This window comes from Chelonia mydas, chromosome 12 (assembly GCF_015237465.2).
Source record: "Chelonia mydas isolate rCheMyd1 chromosome 12, rCheMyd1.pri.v2, whole genome shotgun sequence".
In the NCBI taxonomy this organism is placed as follows: Eukaryota; Metazoa; Chordata; order Testudines; family Cheloniidae; genus Chelonia; species Chelonia mydas.
The window spans coordinates 36,058,732-36,080,298 of NC_051252.2; the positions used below are offsets into that span (position 1 = coordinate 36,058,732).

A 21,567-nucleotide genomic window follows, 5' to 3' on the forward strand; every position below is an offset into this window, starting at 1 on the left:
AAAGAAGTATCACACACACACACACACACACAACTCTCAGCCAGGCGCGCAAGGACATTTTCACCCCGCAGACATGCAATCACATGCACTCGTACATGACACACGCGTACATGCGCTCACACACAGTTAGAACACAAGCCTGTGCACACGCGCGCGCACACAGCTGAAGGGAACCCCCGCAGCATGGAGGCAGGTACAAACCCCCAGAACGCCTCTTTCCACGCAGCTCGAGGGTCGGCCTGAGGAATGCAATTAAAGGACGAGGGGCCCAGGCTTTCACATGGCTTCCCCTCGCTCTGCAGCTCAGAGGCAGGCGGGTTCCCCACTTGCTGACAGCTCCCAGAAACAAGGCCGGCGTCGGGTGATGGTGGGGTGGGAGCCTGCCCCACCAGGTGGCTCGGTGCCTGTGCCCCTTGCACTGTCACCGGTATTCCCCAGGGCAGGGCTCGCTCACCCAGGCTCTCCGGACCGGTGACTCCCGGAAGGAAAGAGGGTTTGGCCTTTGGCCTGACCGAGCTCGGACACATCACAGCTGGCAGCAGCGCTTCCCGGAAGCTGAGCACCGAGGCAGGACATGGAAAGCCTGTAGGGACCCTCCCCAGCTCTCCACAGCCTTCCCTGGAACAATGACTCAACAGAACGGTGCTGTCTGGGGCTTGGCATGCAGCATCACCAGAGCACCCTGGGCCCCAGGGGGGTTCCCCTTGCCCGCTACAGGCCCCGGAGGTCCCCCCATCCCCGCGTGATCAGTAGGCACCACTCTTGCGTCGGAAATACTGGCATGGTGTGAGGTCAAGCCCAGGGTAACGTTATCCTTTCCCGAAAGAGCCAAGGGGAAATGGGCAATGTACAGCCGGGGGCGTCATACAGTCCCTCTTTGCTCTGGCCTAAAGCCTTCCAGATGTGTTGGCCTTTCCTCCCTGGAGCCGCTCCAAGTGAACTGTCAGGTGCCTGGAACAGCTGGGGTCAATTTGTTCAGCCCCCAGGGCCCCAGGAGGGAAAGGAAAGGTTCTCACTCACTGAACTGACATAGCATGGCCCTAAATCCCGCAAACAGGGGCTCCAGGCCTGCAGACCTAACACAACACCCAGCATGTACCGCACGGCGGCCCTGGCAGGGAGCTTGTTCCACGTGGCTAGCAAACCACTGAGGCTGGCTCCCCCCCGCCCACACACCAATGCCCCTGCCGGTCCTGATCCCTTTGCAAGAGGAAATGGAGTCTTCCTCCTTCCTGTGCTTTTAAATGAAGCTCAGGAGGGCCTGGGTTTCTTTATGTGTAGGACCCACACCAAGCGCCGTGTGTGTTTGGGGGGTGAATGATCGCTGTAAACCACCACCCACGGGGAAGGCGGGACAGAGGAGCCAGTCGCCTTCTCCAGTCTAACGTACAGCTCTCCGAGGAAGCGAGAGAGTCCGGGCAGTCCCATGGGGTAGGGAAATGCAGGGGACATCTCAGCCCAGCCCTCACATCACAAAAGCCACCAGCTCTACCTAACAGCGGGGCTGGGGACCTCAGCAGAGTGGCCAAGGACAGGGCAGCCCTTTGGAGCCCAGCCCTGGCCCGTGGGCCAAGCCCCGGGGCAGTTAGTGCGGCTGCAAGCGGTTCTGCACCCGCTCTGTGAAGCTTTACGGTTCTATTTACGATAGTGTGGTAGCACCTACGGGCCTCAGGGACCGCCCAGGCCCCCGCTGTGCTGGGTGCAGATACAAACTGTAGGCCCCTGCCTGAAAGAGTGGGCGCTACCATAGCACACATCAGTAACGAAGCAGATGCCTTCAGTCTCCAGGGCTGTCAAGCCAGCATCTCCCACCAGCATTACATTCGCACAAGAGCGAGTGCCCGCGCACCCCACGGGCCCACACAATCTCCAGCACCGGAGTTTGCACCCGCGCACAATCACACACACAGAGCCACACAGGGGAATGTGTCTGCAACCTCGGGCATGCGCGCCCAGCCACACGTACCCAGAATCTCCTGCCTGTGCACAGCCAAGCAGACACGCACAGAACCACGCCCATGTCATTACAGAAATGCGAGCCGGCCTGTGAGCCCCCTAGCCCGTCACGCTGTGCCCCCCACCCCAGCCCACCGAGGGGCTCCCTCATTTCCTGGGCTGGGCACTCTGCAGCTCCCCAGCATAGTGCGGGGCGTGTGTTTGCTTTAGCCAGAGCTCCCAGTTCCATTCCTGGCCTTGGCCTCTGCCTGCCCCCACCCGCCCCCTCCCAGAGGCAGGAATGCTGTGGAGGCGACAGGGAGTGACCCCTGACAGCTGATTTAGGAGCAGAGGCAGCACTGATGGATTGGGTCCTGGTGAAGAGGAGGCGGAGAGAGGCATGTCCCAGTTCCAAGCGAAGCCCATTCCCTCCCCCTCTCGCTGACTCAGAGATGACCTGAGCATGATCTAGCCATGTCCAGGGGGCCCTGAATTAGGGGGTTTCTTCCACCCGTTAAGCACCACAGCGTAATAGGCATTAGTGCAGGGAACAGAGGGGAGCATGCCACAAGGGCATGCCCGGGAGGTTCCCAGGAGGCGGCTGGCACCCTGGGGCACAGGCCACCCACACGGGGTTGGGGGGAGATGGAGCCCTGGCCTTGCCCCCTCGCAGCAGGCCAGCGCCACACGGGCAGGAACCTAGATGCTAGGGAGGCCCCAGACAGATTCAGTCCAAGGAGAAAGGCAGCTCTGCCTGTGGGCCATGGAGCAGCCTCTCTGATGGAAGGAGACGGGGAGAGAAAGCCGAGGACCCTGCCTGTATGATCCCTCAGGTAAGGGGCAGCAGGACAGCACATCTGCAGAGCTCCATCCTCAGCCAGAGAAGAGCTCAGCCCCCAGAAGGTTAACCCCAGCAAAGAGACCCAGGTAAGCCGAGTGGCTAATCCCTGGGCCCTCTGACAACCCGATACCCAGCTCACAGACAGCATTATTGTCCCTGGCCCTGCCAAGGAAGGAAGCGGGGCATGCTGGGGGGGGCCAGCGGGCAGCTCCCCCTGCAGCCGGCTCCCCCTTAGAACAATACCGAGCCTCTGCGGTTGTGATGTGCAGTACCAAGCCGAGAGAGCTTTCCATGCAACATGATAAAAGCAAGTCCCCAGCGAGCACAATTATTTGATAATTCTCCCTTAGCACCCATCAAATTAAAGCAATGTCCAAGGGCTGCCTGAAGTGGCACTGATCGGTATTAAACTTTAATGAGATTTAATGGCTCTGGCCTACTTTTTAAGCGCTTGGGCCTACACTTATGAACATTTAATTTCCCAGGCCCTGACCTCTTTTCTTCTCTCTTGGTTTATCTTCCCTCTGTTGCCCCCCCCCCCCCTTCACTGCTCCCTCCCCACTTCCACACGCAGCTGGTTTATGTGAGTGTTACCAGCCTTCTGCAGACCAGGCCAGCCCACCGCATGTCACAGGCAATTGGGCGTGAGGCTTGGCAGGCTGGCTGATATAATCTCCCTGCACTTAGTGACTGAATGTTGATTCTATCAGGGAGCTGGGGGCGGGCGGGGGGGAGAAATACAAAAAATGTGATTCAATAGCAGCAAAAGCAGACGAATTTATGGAATAATTTAATTTGCTCCCAGAATGACATTACGCTGCAGGTCGGATCAGTGCAAGTCCCTGCAGCAGGAGCCTGGCCAGTCTCCCCTGCGGTTTAATTCCCTCTCGGGTCTCTTGGTTAATTTTAAGCTCTCCTTAACCTCCTCCTCCCCCTCCCCCCACACCAACTTTCGTCCCCTGCCCGCCCCCCAGCCTCACACACACTTCAGCCAGCAGAATTAATCAGCCACCGAGGTGGGACTCCAAAGCAAACACGCTCCCTGGGGCCTCCTGGCTGCTGTGCCTCGGGTTAAACCTCTGGCCATTACTGGAAATGCCACCGGATCTGGCAAATTCAGAAGGTTAAATCCTAAATATCCCAGTGATTGAATGTAATTTAGTCTTGCCTGTGGGTTTGGTGCTGGCCAGCTAAGCTCGCTGCTGCCCTCTAGTGTGCAAGGACAGGAGGTCCCTTGTCTTAACCTGCCCCTGCAGATCTAGAAGGGACGATGAGATTTACACAGGCCGGGGTTAAAATCTGCCACAGGGAACCAGCTGCAGCCACAGCTTCTGGGTGGAGGAGGCTGAGATCATCTGGCTGCGCCAGCACAGAGCAGGGGTGACGCTCAGCCTTTTGCCCAGCTTGTCTCAATGCAGCAAGGGGTGAAGAGTCAGTCCCTGGATGAAGAACAGGAGGACTTGTGGCACCTTAGAGACTAACACATTTATTTGAGCATAAGCTTTCGTGGGTGATCTCGGGCAAGGCACCCTTCCCTCTACAAGTCATAGCCCTCCCGAGTGTGCCATAAGGATCCGGAACAGGACTGCCACAATGGCACCGCTCTGCTGCTTGTGACTCACCGTCACATCTGCCCTGAGGGATCCTGGTGGTGAGTGCTGTGGAGATATCCCAGACAGACAGACAGACCCACCCACCTAAGACAGAACACAGAACACCCTGGGGTTTGTATTACTTCTGCCAGCCACATGGAGCCCCAGCACAGCTATGGAGCAAGGAATCTGGGGGCTGCCTGCCTCAGCAATGTCATCCATTGGGGGAAGCGTGATTGAGAGCATCTGACAGTCCCACTTTGCACAGCCTAAGTGATGATGCCGGGGGCAAGGCCGAAGAGAAAGGGCGGTCTGATGGCTAAGGTGCACACCTGGGAATTGGGGTTGCTGGGTCAGTGACTCTGCCCCCGACTTGCTACATGACCTCTACCAAATCTCTTTGCCATTCTGTGCCTCAGTTTCCCCTTATGTAAATTGGGAATGACAATCCTTACCTACCTCCGGGGGGAAGGGAGGCTGGGAGGCCTAATTCATTGGTGTTTGCCAAGTGCTTTGAGATCGTCAGATGGAAGGGGCTGCAAAGTGCCTATTATTAGTAGTTGGAAATGATTCTGCCAGAGAGTTTCATTGGATTGTCCCTCCCACCATTTATTTTTTATACTTGGGGGGTGGGGGGGAAGCATCGTTTGCACTAAAATCTGCTCCTTGCCTCCCTAGCAGAGGTCAGATGCTTCTGCAAAGTGACAGCGCAGTCATCTCCAAAGCCCCCGAGCCCAGGGTTCGCAGGAGCATGACAACTCCTCCAGGAGCAGAGGCTCCATGTCCATGCACTCATCTCTAGCGATAAGACCTGAGACATGGCGAAACAGGGCCACGTGCTCCTCTCTGTGGCACCAGTGCAGAGCCTGCAGATTCCGTGGAGTGCCTTTCAAAGTTTCCCACAAGGCATCTGAATCCGTCGCCGAGGCAAAGCACCTGCAGCAGGGCCCCACGGAGGAATCAGGGGGTTCTATTACGCTCGAGCCCACTTACCTTCAGCTGCTTTGGCCTGTGCTATTCCGTGTGCAGCACGCTACTGCAGGGAGGGCGCGAGCTGACCCAAATCAAGGCTATTCCGGTGCCAGCCCGATCCGCCAGGATTGCACCGGGGCTCTCTCGAACCAGAGGGGCGGTAACGAACACACTCTCTCCGGTTGAGAGCTCCACATTCAAAGATCAATGGGGTTATTTGATAAAAACCCATGGCAGTCTTACCGAAAGCACCTCTCCTGCCATGCGTGGTGGCCCTCTCCCTTGGAAGAGGAGGGGACCAATGTCTTTGCCAGAACATTTCTAGAACCAATGGCATCAATAATACACACCACTCACATGTCATTTTAACTCATTAATCAGAGCACTATGGGAGGGGACCAAGGTATTCGCATCAGATGGGGGAAACTGAGGCACAGAGGAGGGCAATGACTCGCCCAAGGCTGGTCAGCGAGCCAGTGGCAAAGCCAGAAACAGAAGCCACGGTCTGTAGATTTCTAGGCCTCTCTGTTCATCCTCCTTGGCCAAACCACGGCCTCTTCCAGTGACCCCTGCTCTGCAACAAAGGAAGGCAGGGGAGGAGTTGCTGAGATGCAAAGGCATGGTAATAAAGGGGAATGTTATCAATTCCCTGCAGAGCCAGGAGCCTGCGTTGAGCTGGGGAGGAGGAAGGGGGGGTTGGAATGGAGCTAACCCAACCTTAACCCAGAGATCACTTATCATTCAGGCTGCATCACGCATCTTGAAAGTGCAGACACAAAAATGTAATGTCATAACATTCGCAGTTCAATAACCTTTGCTTCACGAGACGGCTTGAACTGTCAGAGGAGCTAGGAGGTAAATATTTCAACGCACAGACACTGAATGCAAAGGCGTGGGGAGGGGGCCAATCCCGTGGGGAGGGGGGGAAGGAAGGCAGAAGAGGCCTCTGATTTTCCACGCAGCCTCAACACATTAACATGCCCCCACAGTAAATCCAGGCCAGAGCCAGGGGGAAGCTGCCGGGCGGATAAAATACGAGCAGATATAAAACCAGACACCTTTATTGTTCTGAAAAGTCTTCCAACAAGTTATGAATCCACAGCTTGACCCAACCCCATCATACTGTTATATGGCAGAAACAAAGCCAGCTCTTAGAATTAAGGCTCAGATGGGAGCACCCTCCCCCGCTTCCCAGCCACAGCCTGGATGGTGCCATCCTTCTCAGCGGGTAATAATCTCGCTGGTCTGGAGGCTATAAAGCAAGTAAGCCGCCCATGGATCCTAGACTTGCAGCCATTAACCCCTTCAGCGCTGCAAGGTAGGTCCCAACTTCCCAATAGCTAGAAGCCTGCTAGATATTCAGCTATGCATCCGATGAAGTGAGCTGTAGCTCACGAAAGCTCATGCTCAAATAAACTGGTTAGTCTCTAAGGTGCCACAAGTACTCCTTTTCTTTTTAGATATTCAGTGACACTGCACCCACCAGCTCTGCGTGTGCTGGGGGGAGGGAATCAATGCCAGAGGCAAGTCACGCTCCTGGTGCCAGCTGTCACCACAAGCACATCCCCAGGCCAGGGGTTCTCCGTCTTTAACTCGCCACTTTCGAAGGCTCTGCATGGACCCCTGGGCATGGAGGACACAGATCCAACTGAAGCACCTCAAGGGTCAACAAAACGCGTGGCTCAAAAGCAACACAAAAAATGCTTCCCGCCCCCTCCAGGAGCCAGCTGCCAATGTGCCCCAGGCCCGGGGGAGGATCTAAGAGCCAGATTCACCCAGGGCCAGGCTTCCAATCTGCAGGGCCCTCCCTGATTTTAAAGATCCCAGGCTCCAGGGCACAGAGCCTGATGGGCCGGTTGCCCTGTCCTGCCACTGGGGAACACTACACTAGGAGGCAGCACCTCATATCCCCAGGCCAGCCCATCCCAGGATGATAACGCGCCCCCCCCCTCCCCCCCCAATACACACACACACACACACACCTTCCCCAGCACAAGCTCCTACCCTAAGGATCTCAGAGGCCCATGTGGAAGCAGGAGAGAATTCAGTTTTAATTCTTTACAAATCAATTCTCTGTGGCAGTCAACTGGAAGCCCCCCTCCCCTGTCGGAAGCAGCTGGAAGGAGGCGCTGGCTTTATCTGATCCCTGCTATGCTTTTAGCTGCCTAGCAGCCACTGAAATAAACGCCTGCCAGCCCCCAGAGGGCTCCAGGAGAAGAAACTAGGTTAGTTCCTTCCAATTAGCCTTCCTGAGAGGTTACTGCGGCTGTGGCGTGTGAATTCCCCGCAGCAAGGGGTTAACAGATCCCAGATACCATAGAGCTATTAGTGTCCCTGAGCCCACCGCAAAGCACCTCTGGGTTAATGGAGGGGAGCCGGGTCTCTTCTCTGGTCAGGAAGAAAACCCTTGCGTGCCTATGAGCGGGAACACTCCCTGTCACGGGACAGGCGGATGGAAGACACGGGCTGCAGGTCAGCGCAAGCCGGCTGGGCCCAGCCTCAAACCAGCTGAGGCGTCAGGCTCCCAAAGGGCCATTGGATTCAGGCGCTTTCCCGACAAGCAGACTAAAAACGGGACAGGGCAGAGGAGCCAAAGGAGCCTGCAGCTCCGGGGGGGGGGAGGGGGAAAGAGAGGAGGAAGGAGTGGCCCCTCTGGACTGGGGAAGTGCGTGGCCCTGAACTCGGCTCCAGGACATCAGTGCCCACCTGGGTGGGGGTGCTGCTTGGCTAATCCAAACCATCAGTGCTTAGAGGGGCAGTCACACTGCATGTGAGGCAGGGTGGGGGCGGAGAAGCAGCCTGTTCTCCGAACTTGCCTCCAGCAAGGATCTAGCAGGAGAGCGTGACTAAGAACAGGGCAGGTCTTACAGCCCCGAGGACAAGGGTGGGCTCCAGGGGCCCTCAAATGGAGGAGGGATGGGACAGGAAACAGAACAGGTGCTGGGGCAAAGGAAACAGCAGCCTCTTGCATCGAGCCTCTTTGCCTGGGGGGGGCTCCAGGTGCTGCTAAGGGCTGGAAGCCCCAAGCTGCATGGGCCGTGGGGAGGGCACAGAGACAAACCCACTCCCCTCAGGGCAGTCATGCTCCCTTGTTCTATCATTTCCTGAGGCCTGATTCCCCCCCCGCAACTTACATAACTCCCCCCAGCACTAAGCCCCCCAGGCTGCTCCTCCCGCTCCACACCACTCAGTGTCTCTGAGGTGCCAGCACTGTAGTATCCAGGGGCTCCTCTCTGATCTCCCCAGTCACAAGGTCACCCTGGGGAGGGACCGACCCATGGGACCATGACTGACCCCAACCACTTCCCAGGGGGCAGGGGGAAATGCCACTGGACAATGGGATTCACCAGGCTGTGGGCTCTCAGTCGAGTTCACTTGCGACAGCAGCAATTCCTTGAACGTCCCAGTCTGGGTTTGGTACCAATGAGCCGGGACTGGCCCCATTTGTCACCTACCAGAGTGCTCATGACATCTGCACCCATCTACAGCAGCTTCCACCGGAGGCTCTCGCAGCATGACTGGACTGCATCTGGGAGGTAGGCCAGGGTCACTGTCCTCATTTCACAGGTGGGGAAACTGAGGCAGGGAGCAGTGACAGGACTTGCCCAAGGCCACACATTGGGTCAGTGGCCAAGCTAGGGATGGACCACCACTACTCTCCTTCCAACATGATACAAGTAAGTCAGGGCTGCCCCAGGGGTCCTGGCTCCCAGCCTGTGCTCTCACTACTAGGCCTTCCCTCGCAGCACCCCCAAGGATCCCCAGGTGGCAAGCTGCACCCGGGAGCTTCCATGCCAACAAGACAGCCTAGGCTTCCCCCAAGGACGGGAACGGCGCCCGCCGACGCAAGAAACAGTTAAACGGCCTCCTCCCACGCCGGACGTGCAGCTACAGGCTTCGTCCCACCCTCCCCAAAACACCTGCTAAGGTCGCGTTGCCACGGGGCAACTGCTCAAACCTGCGCGGGGGGAGGGATCCACAGAAGGCCCTGTGAGCAAGAGGCTGCATGTCGGCTGCTTGGCAGCACAACAGACAGCAGCAGCCCAGAGCAGGTGACAGGCAAGCCGGAGTTTACTTTATTACAGGAAGCCAGTCTATAAGCATCTGACTCGGCTGTAACCAAAGAGGGAGCGAGGAGCTGGCCTGGTTTAACCCCGTCCTGCCTGCACTGGGTACACACCGTACGCTGGCTGGCCATGATGACTTGGGACAGATGGTCCCTTTATCCAAGCGCTCAGCGCCCCCACTGCTGAGCATTATCCAGGAAACCGGGGGGGAGATATCTTAGGCACCCCTGAAAGCCAGTCCCTTATGAGGAGCTGCTGGATCCTCAGCACCCCGATAACACCCTAAGTCTGGCAGAAGCCAGCTGGGCCCCAGCTCCATAGGAAGTAGTCGCTGCTGGGCCAGCAATGCCAGGAAGCCTGGGCTGGCGCAGCACCATGGCGCTCACAAAGCATCTCCGAGCAACTCCATTCACCCGCCTTTATGACAGGCCAGGCAGACATTACATTTTACTAACTCCATAAATATCACACAGGGCGCTCGTAAAGGGGCCCTCCGGTCCCCGGCAACTGCGAGATAAGCTGCTTGCCACTCTCGCCAGGTGTCCCACGAGGCTGCTCCGCCGCTGGCCCGGAGCAGGGGGGTCCCCGGGGGGAGCAAAGGCAGCTGCAGGTGGTTGACGCGGACACTCCTCAAGGAGGCCATAGAACTCCATGTGCATTTCCCTGCCCCAGAGTCTGCTCTCCTGGGTAACTCCCCCCTAGGCGAGCAGATGTCCCGATTTTATAGGGACAGTCCTGATATTTGGGGCTTTTTCTTATATAGGCACCTATTACCCCCCCACCCCCATCCCGATTTTTCACATTTGCTATCTGGTCATCCTACTCCCCACTCCAGGGAATCATCACACACCGGCCCGGGGTTAGACCAGCACAGGACACCCCAGAATGCTTCCAGCTCTGCTGTGATGTCACAGCACCTCGAGGGGGCAGCTGGCCCCCCGGGCACGACAGCGTCACCGTGAGCTGCCTACAACCTGGCTCTGGTTCTGAGAGCTCCTTGCCTTCGGCGCCTTCCCCAATAACTGCCCACCCCACTGTCTGGTTCCCGGAGCCCGACTAGAGGCAGGCTGCTATGGAAGGGAGACACCCTCCCTGCTCACCGGGAAAGAGGAGGGGACTGGGATTCCTCCCCAGGCAATGTACTGGGAGGCTGCATCTTGGACAAGCCCCTGGCTGGAGGGGTCTGAGACAGATTTAAAGCCCAACCCCCACCTGCTCTGGCTGCTGGAAGCGGGGAGAGTCTGTCTGTCTGTATTCCCCACTCCCATTGCTCCTGGCTGATGATGGAGATCTCTATTATTCTCCCTCCACCCCTCACCACCTGGCTCAGTCAGCCTCTGTTCTGGGGCAGTCCTCCCCCATGGATTGCTCCAGCACCTGCGGCTTCAGCTTACAGCATCCCTACGTAACTTGACATGGCTCTGGATCATTTCCACTGCTGCCCACAGGGTTCGGAACAGCAGCAGCGATCCTGCGCAGCATCTTGTTAATTTCTGCCCCTGCTTGGGTGAAGCAAGGAGCAGCCGGGGAGGCACTGGAGCTGCCTGCAGACTCATGTTTCCATCAAGGAAGCTTAAATTGTGTCGCGATCGAGGCGGCTCAGCTCCCCACCTCAGAGCATATGCCCACTCCCACGTGGTCTAGGAAGGCTCCCTTCTCACTCCTGGCAAGTGGATTCTTCAAGCCATACACAAGTATTTAAAGGGCCAGATATTCAGCAGGCATAAATCAACCTCACTCCATTGCACTCAGTGGAGCTATGCTTATGCACACCAGCTGGGAGATCTGATCCATAAACTCCCCCTTGACAACCCTGACTGAAACTAAACAGGATAAATAATACACCACCCTTCTCTAATCACTCTCTGCTTTAACACTGCATTCCCACCCCTCCCCCTCGCTCTGTCTTTGGCCCAGGCTGATTGTAAACTCACTGGGGCAGTGAATGTAAAGCACCGAGCCAGCTACAGGGCTGTATGCCGCACAAGAGGCATTCATGCAAGACTCTGAACTGGAGACAGCACCCACTTCTTCATGGAGACAGAACCATTTGTAGGAGATCTTGTCCATGCGGAGATCCCTTGATGAGATGCCTCCCCCCCACCCTTTCCTTTCCTCAGGGTCAAGCAAATCTTACTGAAAAAATACAAACATTTCTCCTTGGCAAACACTCCCTGAGAAAACAAAACCAGCCAGCACTCCCTCCCCTACCCCCGCTCACACACAGGCCCACTCTTCTGACACAGCAATTAGAGGGAGACATTAATATTTAAATATTGCCAGCTCCAGAGAAGGGAAATCAAATAAAAATGCAGGCGTGTCGGGAACGCTCTTCCACCCCTCGCAGCCCAATTAAATCTTCAATCTGGAGTAGCCGGTGCTGCAGAATTGCTACTTCTGACAAGTGCTGCAGAATTGCACCCCTTGGCCCCAGGGGCTGGCTGGGCAGTCACTCGCACCCAGCACCTGGCGCTCCAGGACTGCATCTGGGGGTTGGAGGACCACGAGGTCCGGCTAATGCTGCTCCTTGGAGTAGCTGGGCAGAGCCGCTGAGGGGTCAAGAGACATAGTGCTGAGGGTCTGCAGAGGGGAAGGGAGGTGGGCGGAGGAGAGGTGCACGCACACGCCCTGGGTTCCAGAGCAGGGTAATGCAGCCAAGGGGAACAGACAGAGAGATCTGTGTGTGTGTGCATGCCTGGGTCACAAAGTCCAAGGGAGGGACAGAGCCCACAAGACAGGCAGCATCCTCCCCTCTCCTCTCCCATGGGATCAGGCACATCTCCCGATTTCAGGGCGGCTTAAGGCAGCACAGGGGCCCAGCCTAGCCTCTGAGTGGAGTCCAGCTTCAGCAGCCATACAGAGAGCAACAGGAGACCATGAAGGCCACTGACTGCTGGAGGCCTGCTAACTGGCTGCCTGACCGGGAAGGGAAGATCCAGGGGCTCAGAAGCAGAAGGCAAAAGTCTCCTTATCCCAGAGAGCAGAGGGAGTGTATCTGGAGCAGCAGGGGGTAGTTCCGGGCTGCGAGGGAAGCTGCCCACAGAACCCAGAAGGTTTGTTGGACCCAGGTCCCGTTTAGCCTCAATGCATTAAACAGGAAGGCCGCTGCTCACCTCGCTCTGCTGCATTTGGCTGGCCTCAGTGTCACGGATGCTGCCAGGGAGTCACCATGATCCAGCAGTGTCACATGGGATGCCACAGCAGAGCAATCAGGCATAGAGGACAGCTGGGCCAGTGGTTAGGGCTCTAGCCTAGAACTTGAAAGACCTAGGTTCAATTCCCTGCTCTGCCCAAGACCTCCAGGGTGAGCGTGGGCAAGTCTCTTCAGCCCAGAGAGCCTGAGTCCCCCAGCCATTCAGTGGGGCTAACAGGCCTGCCCTGCCTCCCAGGGCCTGTGAGGATCAATATAGATTGTGACACTCAGACCCTGCGCTAATGAGGAGTCTGTCTCACTAGGCAGGCAGAGCGGGGCTGAACCAGGACGGCCCTGAGTCGGGCCCAGCAGGAACTCAGCCCCTGGGGAATGACAGCGCACTAGGCATGAGAGAGAGACAGCCTGCTCCCCTCGCCTCCAGTTCAACTGCACAGAGGAACTGCCTTATTCGAGCCAGGTTTTTAGTGGGGAAGGGGAGATTCTGTATTTCCTCCCAGCAGGGATGGACAGCCTGGGCTAGCCTGGCCGGGGACGGCGATACTAATCCAGACGGGCCCACAGGCCTGCTGTGACGCAGAAGGAGGCCAGTGCCCACACCAGCTGACTCGTTGGCCTCCTAGGGCAATTCCCCCCCCCCCCACCTTGTTGTTGCTAGGCTGAATCACCAAGCAGGCCGTGCCCGTGCCCTGACTTGGCTCGTGGCTGCCGAGGGAAGATGGCGTGGAGCCGGTGCGACGTGCGGGCGTCTCCACCCAGAGATCAGGCAGGGGAATTTCTGGACTTCAGAAGAAGGGGCCAGGGGAGGGGTGGAAAGGCCCAGACTTGCTCTGCTCCTTGTCAAACCAGGCCGGAAAGGAAGCAGTAACCCAGCTCTCTGCCCCCTCCAGAGGGCAGGCGACTCCCCCTTTCACAGCCTGCACCCACATACTGCACAGTCAGGGAGAAGGAACAGGCGAGAGCGCCCGCTGCAGGGCCCTCCCCCCAAATCCCCGGGGAGCTGGGCAGCAGGCTCAGCCCTTGCCCTCCAGCTCCTTAACACCGGGGAGATCTGCTTCCTTCCCCTGGGCAACAGGTACCTCCCAGCAGCATGAAAATCAGCCAGGCTACCGCCAGCAACCACGGAAGCAAGGCAACAAAACATTGGCAGATGTTCCCTCCTCTGGAGGCTGGTGCTACAGGGCAGTCTGCTCCAGCAAGAGCCTGATCCTGCTAGCCTCAGCCATGCGTCGCAAATCCCTGGGCGCTGGGAAGGGGGAAGCAGGAAGCTGCCACTGCGGGCACCTGACAGGCAGGAGTTAGAGACGCCGCGGCTCTAGGACCTGCCCAGTGATGCCCACAGCAGGCTCCCCCCCCCGCCCCCAAAATAAAATAGGTGTACATGCACACCCTGCTCTCCTGAGACATGGCCCTAGGGTCCGCTCACTGGGGCTAGGTGGGCTCAGCCCACAAAGGACGGGAAAGCTCAGGTGGGTTCCCCTCCCAGCAATACTCAGCTACACCCTCAGGGTTGAAAAGCAGGAGGAAGCACCCCAGAATCCCACACACACCCTCGCCCCACTCCCACGCATGACGCTTTGGGTCACGCGTCAGGAGCCAAGGCCATTGGGGCTCAACCCAAATCAGCAGGATGGGGGGCCGGGGGATACGTCCAGGGCCTGGATCTCCCACGTCCAGACACTGCTCTGAAACGGGAACATGGGGAGAGAAACCCCCCCAAATGTGCACTCCCCCCACCCATGATCCCCTTGGAGGAATGCAGTGCCGCCAACACCCCCTCCCCCCTCCTCCGCTTTCCTGGGGCAGGACCCTCCTCTGGTGCTAAGAGGCTGTGTCAGAGCAGTAAAGAGGATTTACTGTTAAATGCAAGGGGCTTTAGAGGCAATAACTTTCCCTCCTCTTGACTTAAATGGATTTTAAACTTCAAAAAGGATAGAGAGGGCATGCTGCCAAGCGCCAGGAGCGCAGCTTGCTAACTGAATGTCGGGTCAGCGGCAATCTCCGAAGGGATGACCCCGCGGGATGGAAGCACTAAGCACTGCAAAGCAGGAAGGATTGTGGGTAACATGGAAAACAGCTAACAGCGCTGATCCTCCCAGGGGCCTAACACACTCATGGCAGAGCGGGGGGGCTGATCTGGGGAAGGGCATGGCTGGGGCACTGCAGAGCCCTGGCGTTACCTAGGGCCAGGGTCTCAGGTGAATTCAGGAAAGGAGCCCCCGTGACAGGGCTGACAATGGTGCAAGAGTGAGCAAACAGGGAAAGGCTCCCTAAGTGGGGGGGTGGGGTCGGCGGTCAGAGCCCTGGAGAACAGGCTGCAGGGAACAATACTGCACTGGATCCCGGTGCATGGAGGGGACATCTCCCGCTCTAGTTCTGTGAGGGATCAGAGTGGATCTAAGCCCTAAGAAAATGGTGCCCCTACTGGCACCTGGACCATCCTCACCCTCAGGCCGGGTTCAGGGGATGGGCAGAACACCGGCCTGGTGATCCCGACTGCCTGGCCTGGCCACCTCAGTTAGCCTGCCAAGCTCGTGCCATCATCAGATGCCCATGTGGAAAATGAGTTATAAACAGCTCCCGGAGTGAAGTTCCAGACACAGAGCTTTCCAGAGGAAACGAGCAATGGCTAAGGCAGATGATGGCAGTCAGATAAGGCCTGGCGGGAGCAGGGGACCATGCCTCACTCTTCTCAGAAGTCCCCGAGATAAGGCAGCCGCTGTTATCAGCAACAAAGCAATGGGGCAGGTTTCCTCTTCACCCGATAGTGCAACCACCCACAGGGGACAGGGGAGGGGATGGGGAAGCAGCAGTATCCAGCAGTGCTCACGTCCCTCCCCATCTCCAGCTCCCCCCAGGCTGGGAGGCTGACAGGCAGCCCTATTCAGCAGGGCAAGGGAAGCCATGGCACAGGAAGTACTGCTTCAAGGACAATCCTCTTGGCAGCTCTCCCGGAGCCTGCTGGGGGGCCCACAAACACACCCAAGTATACGACCCTCAGACTCACATGCAAATGCTCACACAGATGCATGCAAAGATACCCATGCAAATACCTGCACGCAAGCGCTGCACGCCACAACAGAGCTACACAAACAGGAGGACACACGTGTGCACACACAAGCTTTGCTCGGGTGGTAAGCAGCAGCACCGGCCTCCGGAGACGCTGCTGCCCGCTGCAACATGACATGTAAATGCAGCACCTCCGCTCTTCTCCTTGGGGTTTCTACTCTGTCCCCCTCCTCGCCCCACTCCACCCTGTTGCTAATCCTCTGTCCCCTGCAGGCTCCATGCTGTGGTGCCCAGCCGGGGCTCCCATTCAAACCTCCTCAGAGAGGGCCACCTGTGGCTCAGTAAAAATTTCTGGCCCATTGAGTGATTAGAGCTCACAGACGCCCCCCCTCCCTTCCCTTCCCCTGTTTCTGGGCTACCATCCAGTTTCCTGGCCAGAAACAGAGAGCAGAGACAGCTCGCCTCCCACAGCTCCGAGAACAGATCTGGGGTTGTGTTCACGTGTCCCACCAGCGCAGACCACACGGCACAGTGAGGACAAGAGCTGCCGGCTTGCAGTCTGTGCGGGGACCTAGCATTGGGGAAGCCAGACCGCTGGCTCAGATCTGCAGAGAGGAAAAAAAAAAACAACCCAAAGACCCAAACAACTAAATCATAGCCCTGAAGTGACAGGGAGGAAGAGAGGGGCAGTGCCCTGACTGCTCGCCAAACCCAGCCATTTAACCTGGGAAAGCAGCTGCTGCAGCCAAGTAAGGACACCCATGGCCTATTCCAAGCTACTGGGACACCGAGACGCTGAGATCCAGGCACACATGGTGAGACGGGTGTGCATCTTGCCACACGCATGTGCAAGCAGGGCTCTGCTCCCACACAGATGCAACAGTGCAGCATGTACACCAACTTCACAGCCAAGGAGCAGGCCCTCAACCTCTCTGAGTGATGGGGAGGATATTTACCGCCCCACCCCCAGGGCTGGCATGAGGCTTCATGAATGAATAATACCTAGCCTTTATGTAACACTTGCCATCTGCATAGTGGCTCCCCAGATAGCCCTCCCAGCAGATGCATGAGGCATGTTTGCAGGTGGAGAAACTGAGGCATGGAGAGATGAAGTGATTGACCCGAGGCTGTGCAGCAAGCTGGAACTGGGACCCAGGAGTTCTGACTCCAAGTCTCCTGCTTAGTCCACTACACCAGGATGCCTGCCACAGCACAGAGTCAGTGTCCGCAAGAGGCTGTGGAGATGGAAAGTGCTATCTAAGCGCTCCGCGGGATCACCCCCACATGGCGCAGCGATCAGAGCTCTGTCGCCAGACTCCCATGCCAGAGGCACGGGTCAGCTAGCTGGTGTCTGGGCTCCCCGGCTAGTCAGGGAGAGAGACAGAGCTGCGGTCAGCTCAGGATTCCTATGACACTGCACTGCAACCCAGTTATTCTGTCCCACCGAGAGGTGAGGGCCCAGCAAGACCCCGAGTCTCACATGAATCTCCCAGACTCTCCTCTCCACCTGCCGAGGGACACCTGGCCCCATTCAATCCCACATGCTCACTCCGCCGCTCTCAGGAGGGGACTGTAACCCTAATGATGCAGAGACCAGAGCTATACCGGCTCTTCCACTGGGAGAGCCAGGGCTGAGGCCCCAGGAAAGGAGCAGAAAGAATTGAGATTAAAAATAGCCCCCACCCGCACCCTCTTTCCTCCCCCTGAAACCTGCAGCAGCCCCGTCCATGGCCCTAGCATGTCAGGAAGCGATAATGTTCTGCTTCTCCAGAGCTGCATGTCACATCCCAGCCTCCCTCACACCCCCACCAGAGACAGCAGGAATCCTGGCCTCCTGCCAAAGCCACTGTCTCCACTGTAATTCCCTTTGCCCTGGAGCCAACACACACACACTTAGATACAGACGCGCGCGCACACACACACCCCGACAAAGACACTGGCACCACACAATCACACTTCCCCCACGGATACAGGCACATGCACACACATACGTACACCTCGACACACACGGTCCCAGATACACAAAGACCTCAATTCTACACAAAGCTGAGTGCCCCCACCCCATGTGACCCCTCACAGGATCAGGCCCACAGAGCGCTGGCTGGAAGACAAGGGGAAGGGAAAAATGCTTCAGGAAACCCACTTGACTCGTCCGAAGGGACAGGACCAAGAGACGCTCCACGTGGGTAGGGCTGTGTAGAGAATCTCAGCTACGTGAAACTGGCTCAGCCAGGCCGACCCCATCACCAGCATTTACAGGCCTGTGATGGGAGAATCACACACACAGTCCCGTGTTTCCCCTCCTCCCTCCCCCACGCCCATGCCCATGCCCACAGAGTCACCCACAGACCTATCCCCACACCCACTTCCAGAGTCACCCAGATACACCCACACACGCCAAAACGCTCCAAGCGACACCAGCACGGACACACACTCCCCCGCAGGAGCAGGTGCTGGATGGGCTAATTGGCTTTTCCATCCCTTGCTCCTATCACACCCATCAGGACACTCCCCGCCCATTCCTAGCCTCTCAACTGTTCATACTCCCAAACACGCACTGTGCACACCCATTCTCACCCTCACACCAGGCTGGTGCCTGCACACACGTGAGCTCTCACAGCCAGGTTGCCCCCACAGAATTCCCCTCCCCCCAACACACACCAACATGTCCCAAGCCCGTCCCCATTTCAGCTGCCCCCCTCCCCCCGGTCCAGGATTCATTTTATGTCAGACTTAACCAACCACTGGACCCAAGCGGCTTCGTGTTGCAGCTCCTGCCATGAGCTTGCTAGTGCCCGACCCTCCAACCTTCCCCACTGCTGCTGCCACCCATCACCCCCACAGTCAGGGCTCCCCTGGCCTAACCCTGCCTCTGTCCCATGCCCGCAGTCCCTAGGTGCTGCTCTGTGGCCCCAGGGCAGCGAGACTGAGAGAAGCCGCGGTGAAGGCAGGGGCAGAGGAGGATGGACAGGTGCCAAAGCCAAGGACAATAAATGTGTCCAGTTGACTCACAGAGGGCACTTTCTAATGGGACAGAGAAACAGGAGCCTTGTGTTGGCACCGGTCTTATCACGAACAAACGCTGGGAAGCGAGTGGAAGGGGGTGGGATTCAGGGTGCCAACACCCAGCAGCCATTAAAGCATGCTGCAGCTGCCCTTGAAAGGCCAGTGGCCCAGTGACTCTTGAGTCCCCAGGGCGAGGGGCAAGGCCAGCTGGAGAACGCCAGGCCCCGGCAGGTGAGCACGCCATGAGATGAGACATGTGGGAGCCGGGCAAGAAGCAGGACTTCCACCCCAGGGTAATGACCTCACACCATGCAAACATGGATACACCATGCGACATCAGGTTTCCGGTGTGAGACTGTAGAGGTCATCAGAATAATCCTCTGCCCCTCCTTCTAGCCTGGGTGTTTACAAACAGTTCACAACTCCCTCTCAAAATTAACATTGTATGTGGGTAAACTGAGGCACGGGGACTTACCCAAGATCAACACAGTGCATCAACAGGAGAGTTGGGAACAGAAACCAGGAGTGCTGATTCACTGCCCCCTGCTCCCACCACCAGGCCCCACACCCAGATAATATCTAGTGCATTTCATCAGTAGATCAAAGCACTTTACAAAGCAGGTCAGAATCATTATCCACATTTCACAGATGGGGAAACCGAGGCACAGGGAGCAAAGTGACTTGCCCAAAGTCATCCAGCAGGCCAGTGGCAGAGCCAGGAACAGAACCCTTGTCTCCCAAGTCCAAGTGCAGCACTCTCAGGAGTCCTGTCGCCCACCCCCCGCTGTAGCCATTAGACTGCATCCCATCCCAAAGGCATGAGTAGAATCCAGGAGTCCTGAGTCCCAATACCACACCCCACTGCTTGGATGGCACAGGCTGTAGAATAGAAAATGCAACTGAAAGCAGCAACATGGCAAGTCTTGACCCCTTCAAGGACCCAGTACAGAGGTCGGAGGCAGATGAAAATGGAGACGGCGCACTTCAAAGCAGGTGCTGCTGACCAGAACGAAACCACAAGCAGAGAGTCAATCATTCGATGTCCACAGGTCCCAGGGAGAGGGAGACAGGCAAAGGCACAGACAAAACCGCAGCGACCCCATGCCACCCCCAAAAGCCGAGATCGCTGGCAGAGCAGTGGCCAGCTGTGGCCCCACACTACCCGCTCCAGTGACATTCCCTCCTGACCGTAGGTGGAAAGGACACCCAGCTATGGGCAACAGTTCCCCACTGGCCCAACAGGGGGCAGCAGGAGCAGTTTCCCATCCCAGGTAACATAAAGCTTTCCCTCCCAACTTACTCCCCACCTTGCTCCCATTGTGTGTTTGGGGGGAATGATGCAAGCCAGGTCAGTGCAGTAGAGGCTGGGGATTTTGCAGTAGGAGCACAGGGGTACATGGCACAGCAGGAGGGGGTACACCCAGACATTACAGACCATATCAGTCCAGTGGTCCCTCTCCGACACTAGGCAGCGTCAGCTGCTTCAGATGAAGGTGCAAGAAATCCTGCAGTGGATGGGGTTATGGGGCAGCCTGCCCCCAGGGGAAGTGAATGGCTGACTTATGCCCTGAAGCTGGAGATCTCATAGGGCTTATACCCCTTCTCCTGTTTAAAGTACCTACGGATGTTCTCATTACCCCCAACAAATGTCCAGTCCTGCTAAGCTCTTGTCTTCAGGGACATCTTGTGGCAGGGAATTCCACAGGTTAACCAGCGTACTAAGTATGCAGGGGTAGGAAGCTGTGCAGCTGGGTTGGGGGGGAAGCCTAGGGACCCTGGATGGGTAGAGTAGGCGCAGAGAGGGTGTCGAGGGGGACAAGGCAAGGCAGAGGGGGTCAGGCTGCCTTATCAGTGTGCCCCCATCCCTTCCCAGGCGCCCCACAGCCAGCCCCTTACAGTAACCCAGAGCGCCTGGCCAAGTGCCTAGGCGGCCAGCGAGAGTCCTTTAGGAAACCCCCCCCAGCTGCCCTGCAGCCACCACCCAGCGCTGCCCCCTCCCGGGCCCGACGCCACCGGGATGGGGGCCGCAGGCAGGAGTCTCCCCCCACCCCCGGCCCCGCGCAGGCACTCACCGAGCGGGCGCACCTTCCAGCGGCGGCTTTTCTCGTCCATGGGGAGGGCTCCGAGCCGGCGGCGGCTGCCAGCGGGCACCGGAGGGAAACTTTCCCCCGCCGCCTCCGGGCGGGCTCGGCGCGTCCCGGCGGGCGCGGGGGTCCCAGCGGCCGGGGGCCCTGCCCGGCGCTCCCGGAGCAGCAGGAGCAAGGCGCGGGCGGCTTCCCCGACACTTCCTGCTTCGCTCCGCGCCTGCCCCGGCCGCCGCTCCGGCTCCCCGTGACTCACCGGCCCGCGGGCCCCCGCCGGCTCCCCGGGCCGCGCCGCTGCCGGGGAGGGGTCGGATACCCGGGGGGAGCCGTGGGGGGAGGGGTCGGATACCCAGTGGGGGGAGGGGGCGCGCTGCCGGGGGGAAGGTCGCACACCCGGGGGGAGCAATGGGGGGAGGGGGCGCACACCCGGGGGGAGCAATGGGGGGAGGGGGCGCACACCCGGGGGGGCGGAGGTCGCACACCCGGAGGGAGCAGTGGGGGGAAGGCGCGCTGCCGGGGGGAGCAGTCGGATACCCAGTGGGGGGAGGGGAGGTCGCACACCCAGGGGAGCAGTGGGGGGGAGGGGTCGGATACTCAGTGCGGGGAGGGGGCAGGCTGCCGAGGGGGGGGAAGGTCGCACACCCGGGGGGAGCAATGGGGGGAGGGGTCGCACACCCGGGGGGGGGGAAGGTCGCACACCCGGGGGGAGCAATGGGGGGAGGGGGCGTACACCCGGGGGGGGCAATCGGGGGAGGGAGCGCTGCCGGGGGGAGGTCGCACACCCGGAGGGAGCAGTGGGGGGAGGGGGCGCGCTGCCGGGGGAAAGGTCGCACACCCGGGGGGGGGTAATGGGGGGAGGGGTCGCGCTGCCGGGGGGGGAAGGTCGCACACCCGGGGGGAGCAATGGGGG

General features: G+C 58.5%; 1 protein-coding gene across 8 annotated transcripts in view; it reads right to left on the reverse strand.

Annotated features, from left to right (window-relative positions):
• Positions 1 to 21,567, reverse strand: part of GSE1 (Gse1 coiled-coil protein) — a 360,389-nt gene that overhangs the window by 202,807 nt on the left and 136,015 nt on the right. For 2 of the 8 annotated variants that reach the window (XM_043526229.1, XM_037878125.2), the window contains exon 1: positions 20,646 to 20,837. The exons of the other annotated variants lie outside the window; for them this stretch is intronic. In XM_043526229.1, the coding sequence (XP_043382164.1) occupies positions 20,646 to 20,685 (40 nt within the window). In that variant the 5' untranslated portion in view covers positions 20,686 to 20,837. Of the gene's footprint in view, positions 1 to 20,645; positions 20,838 to 21,567 lie in introns of those variants that run through there. 8 annotated transcript variants of the gene reach the window in all.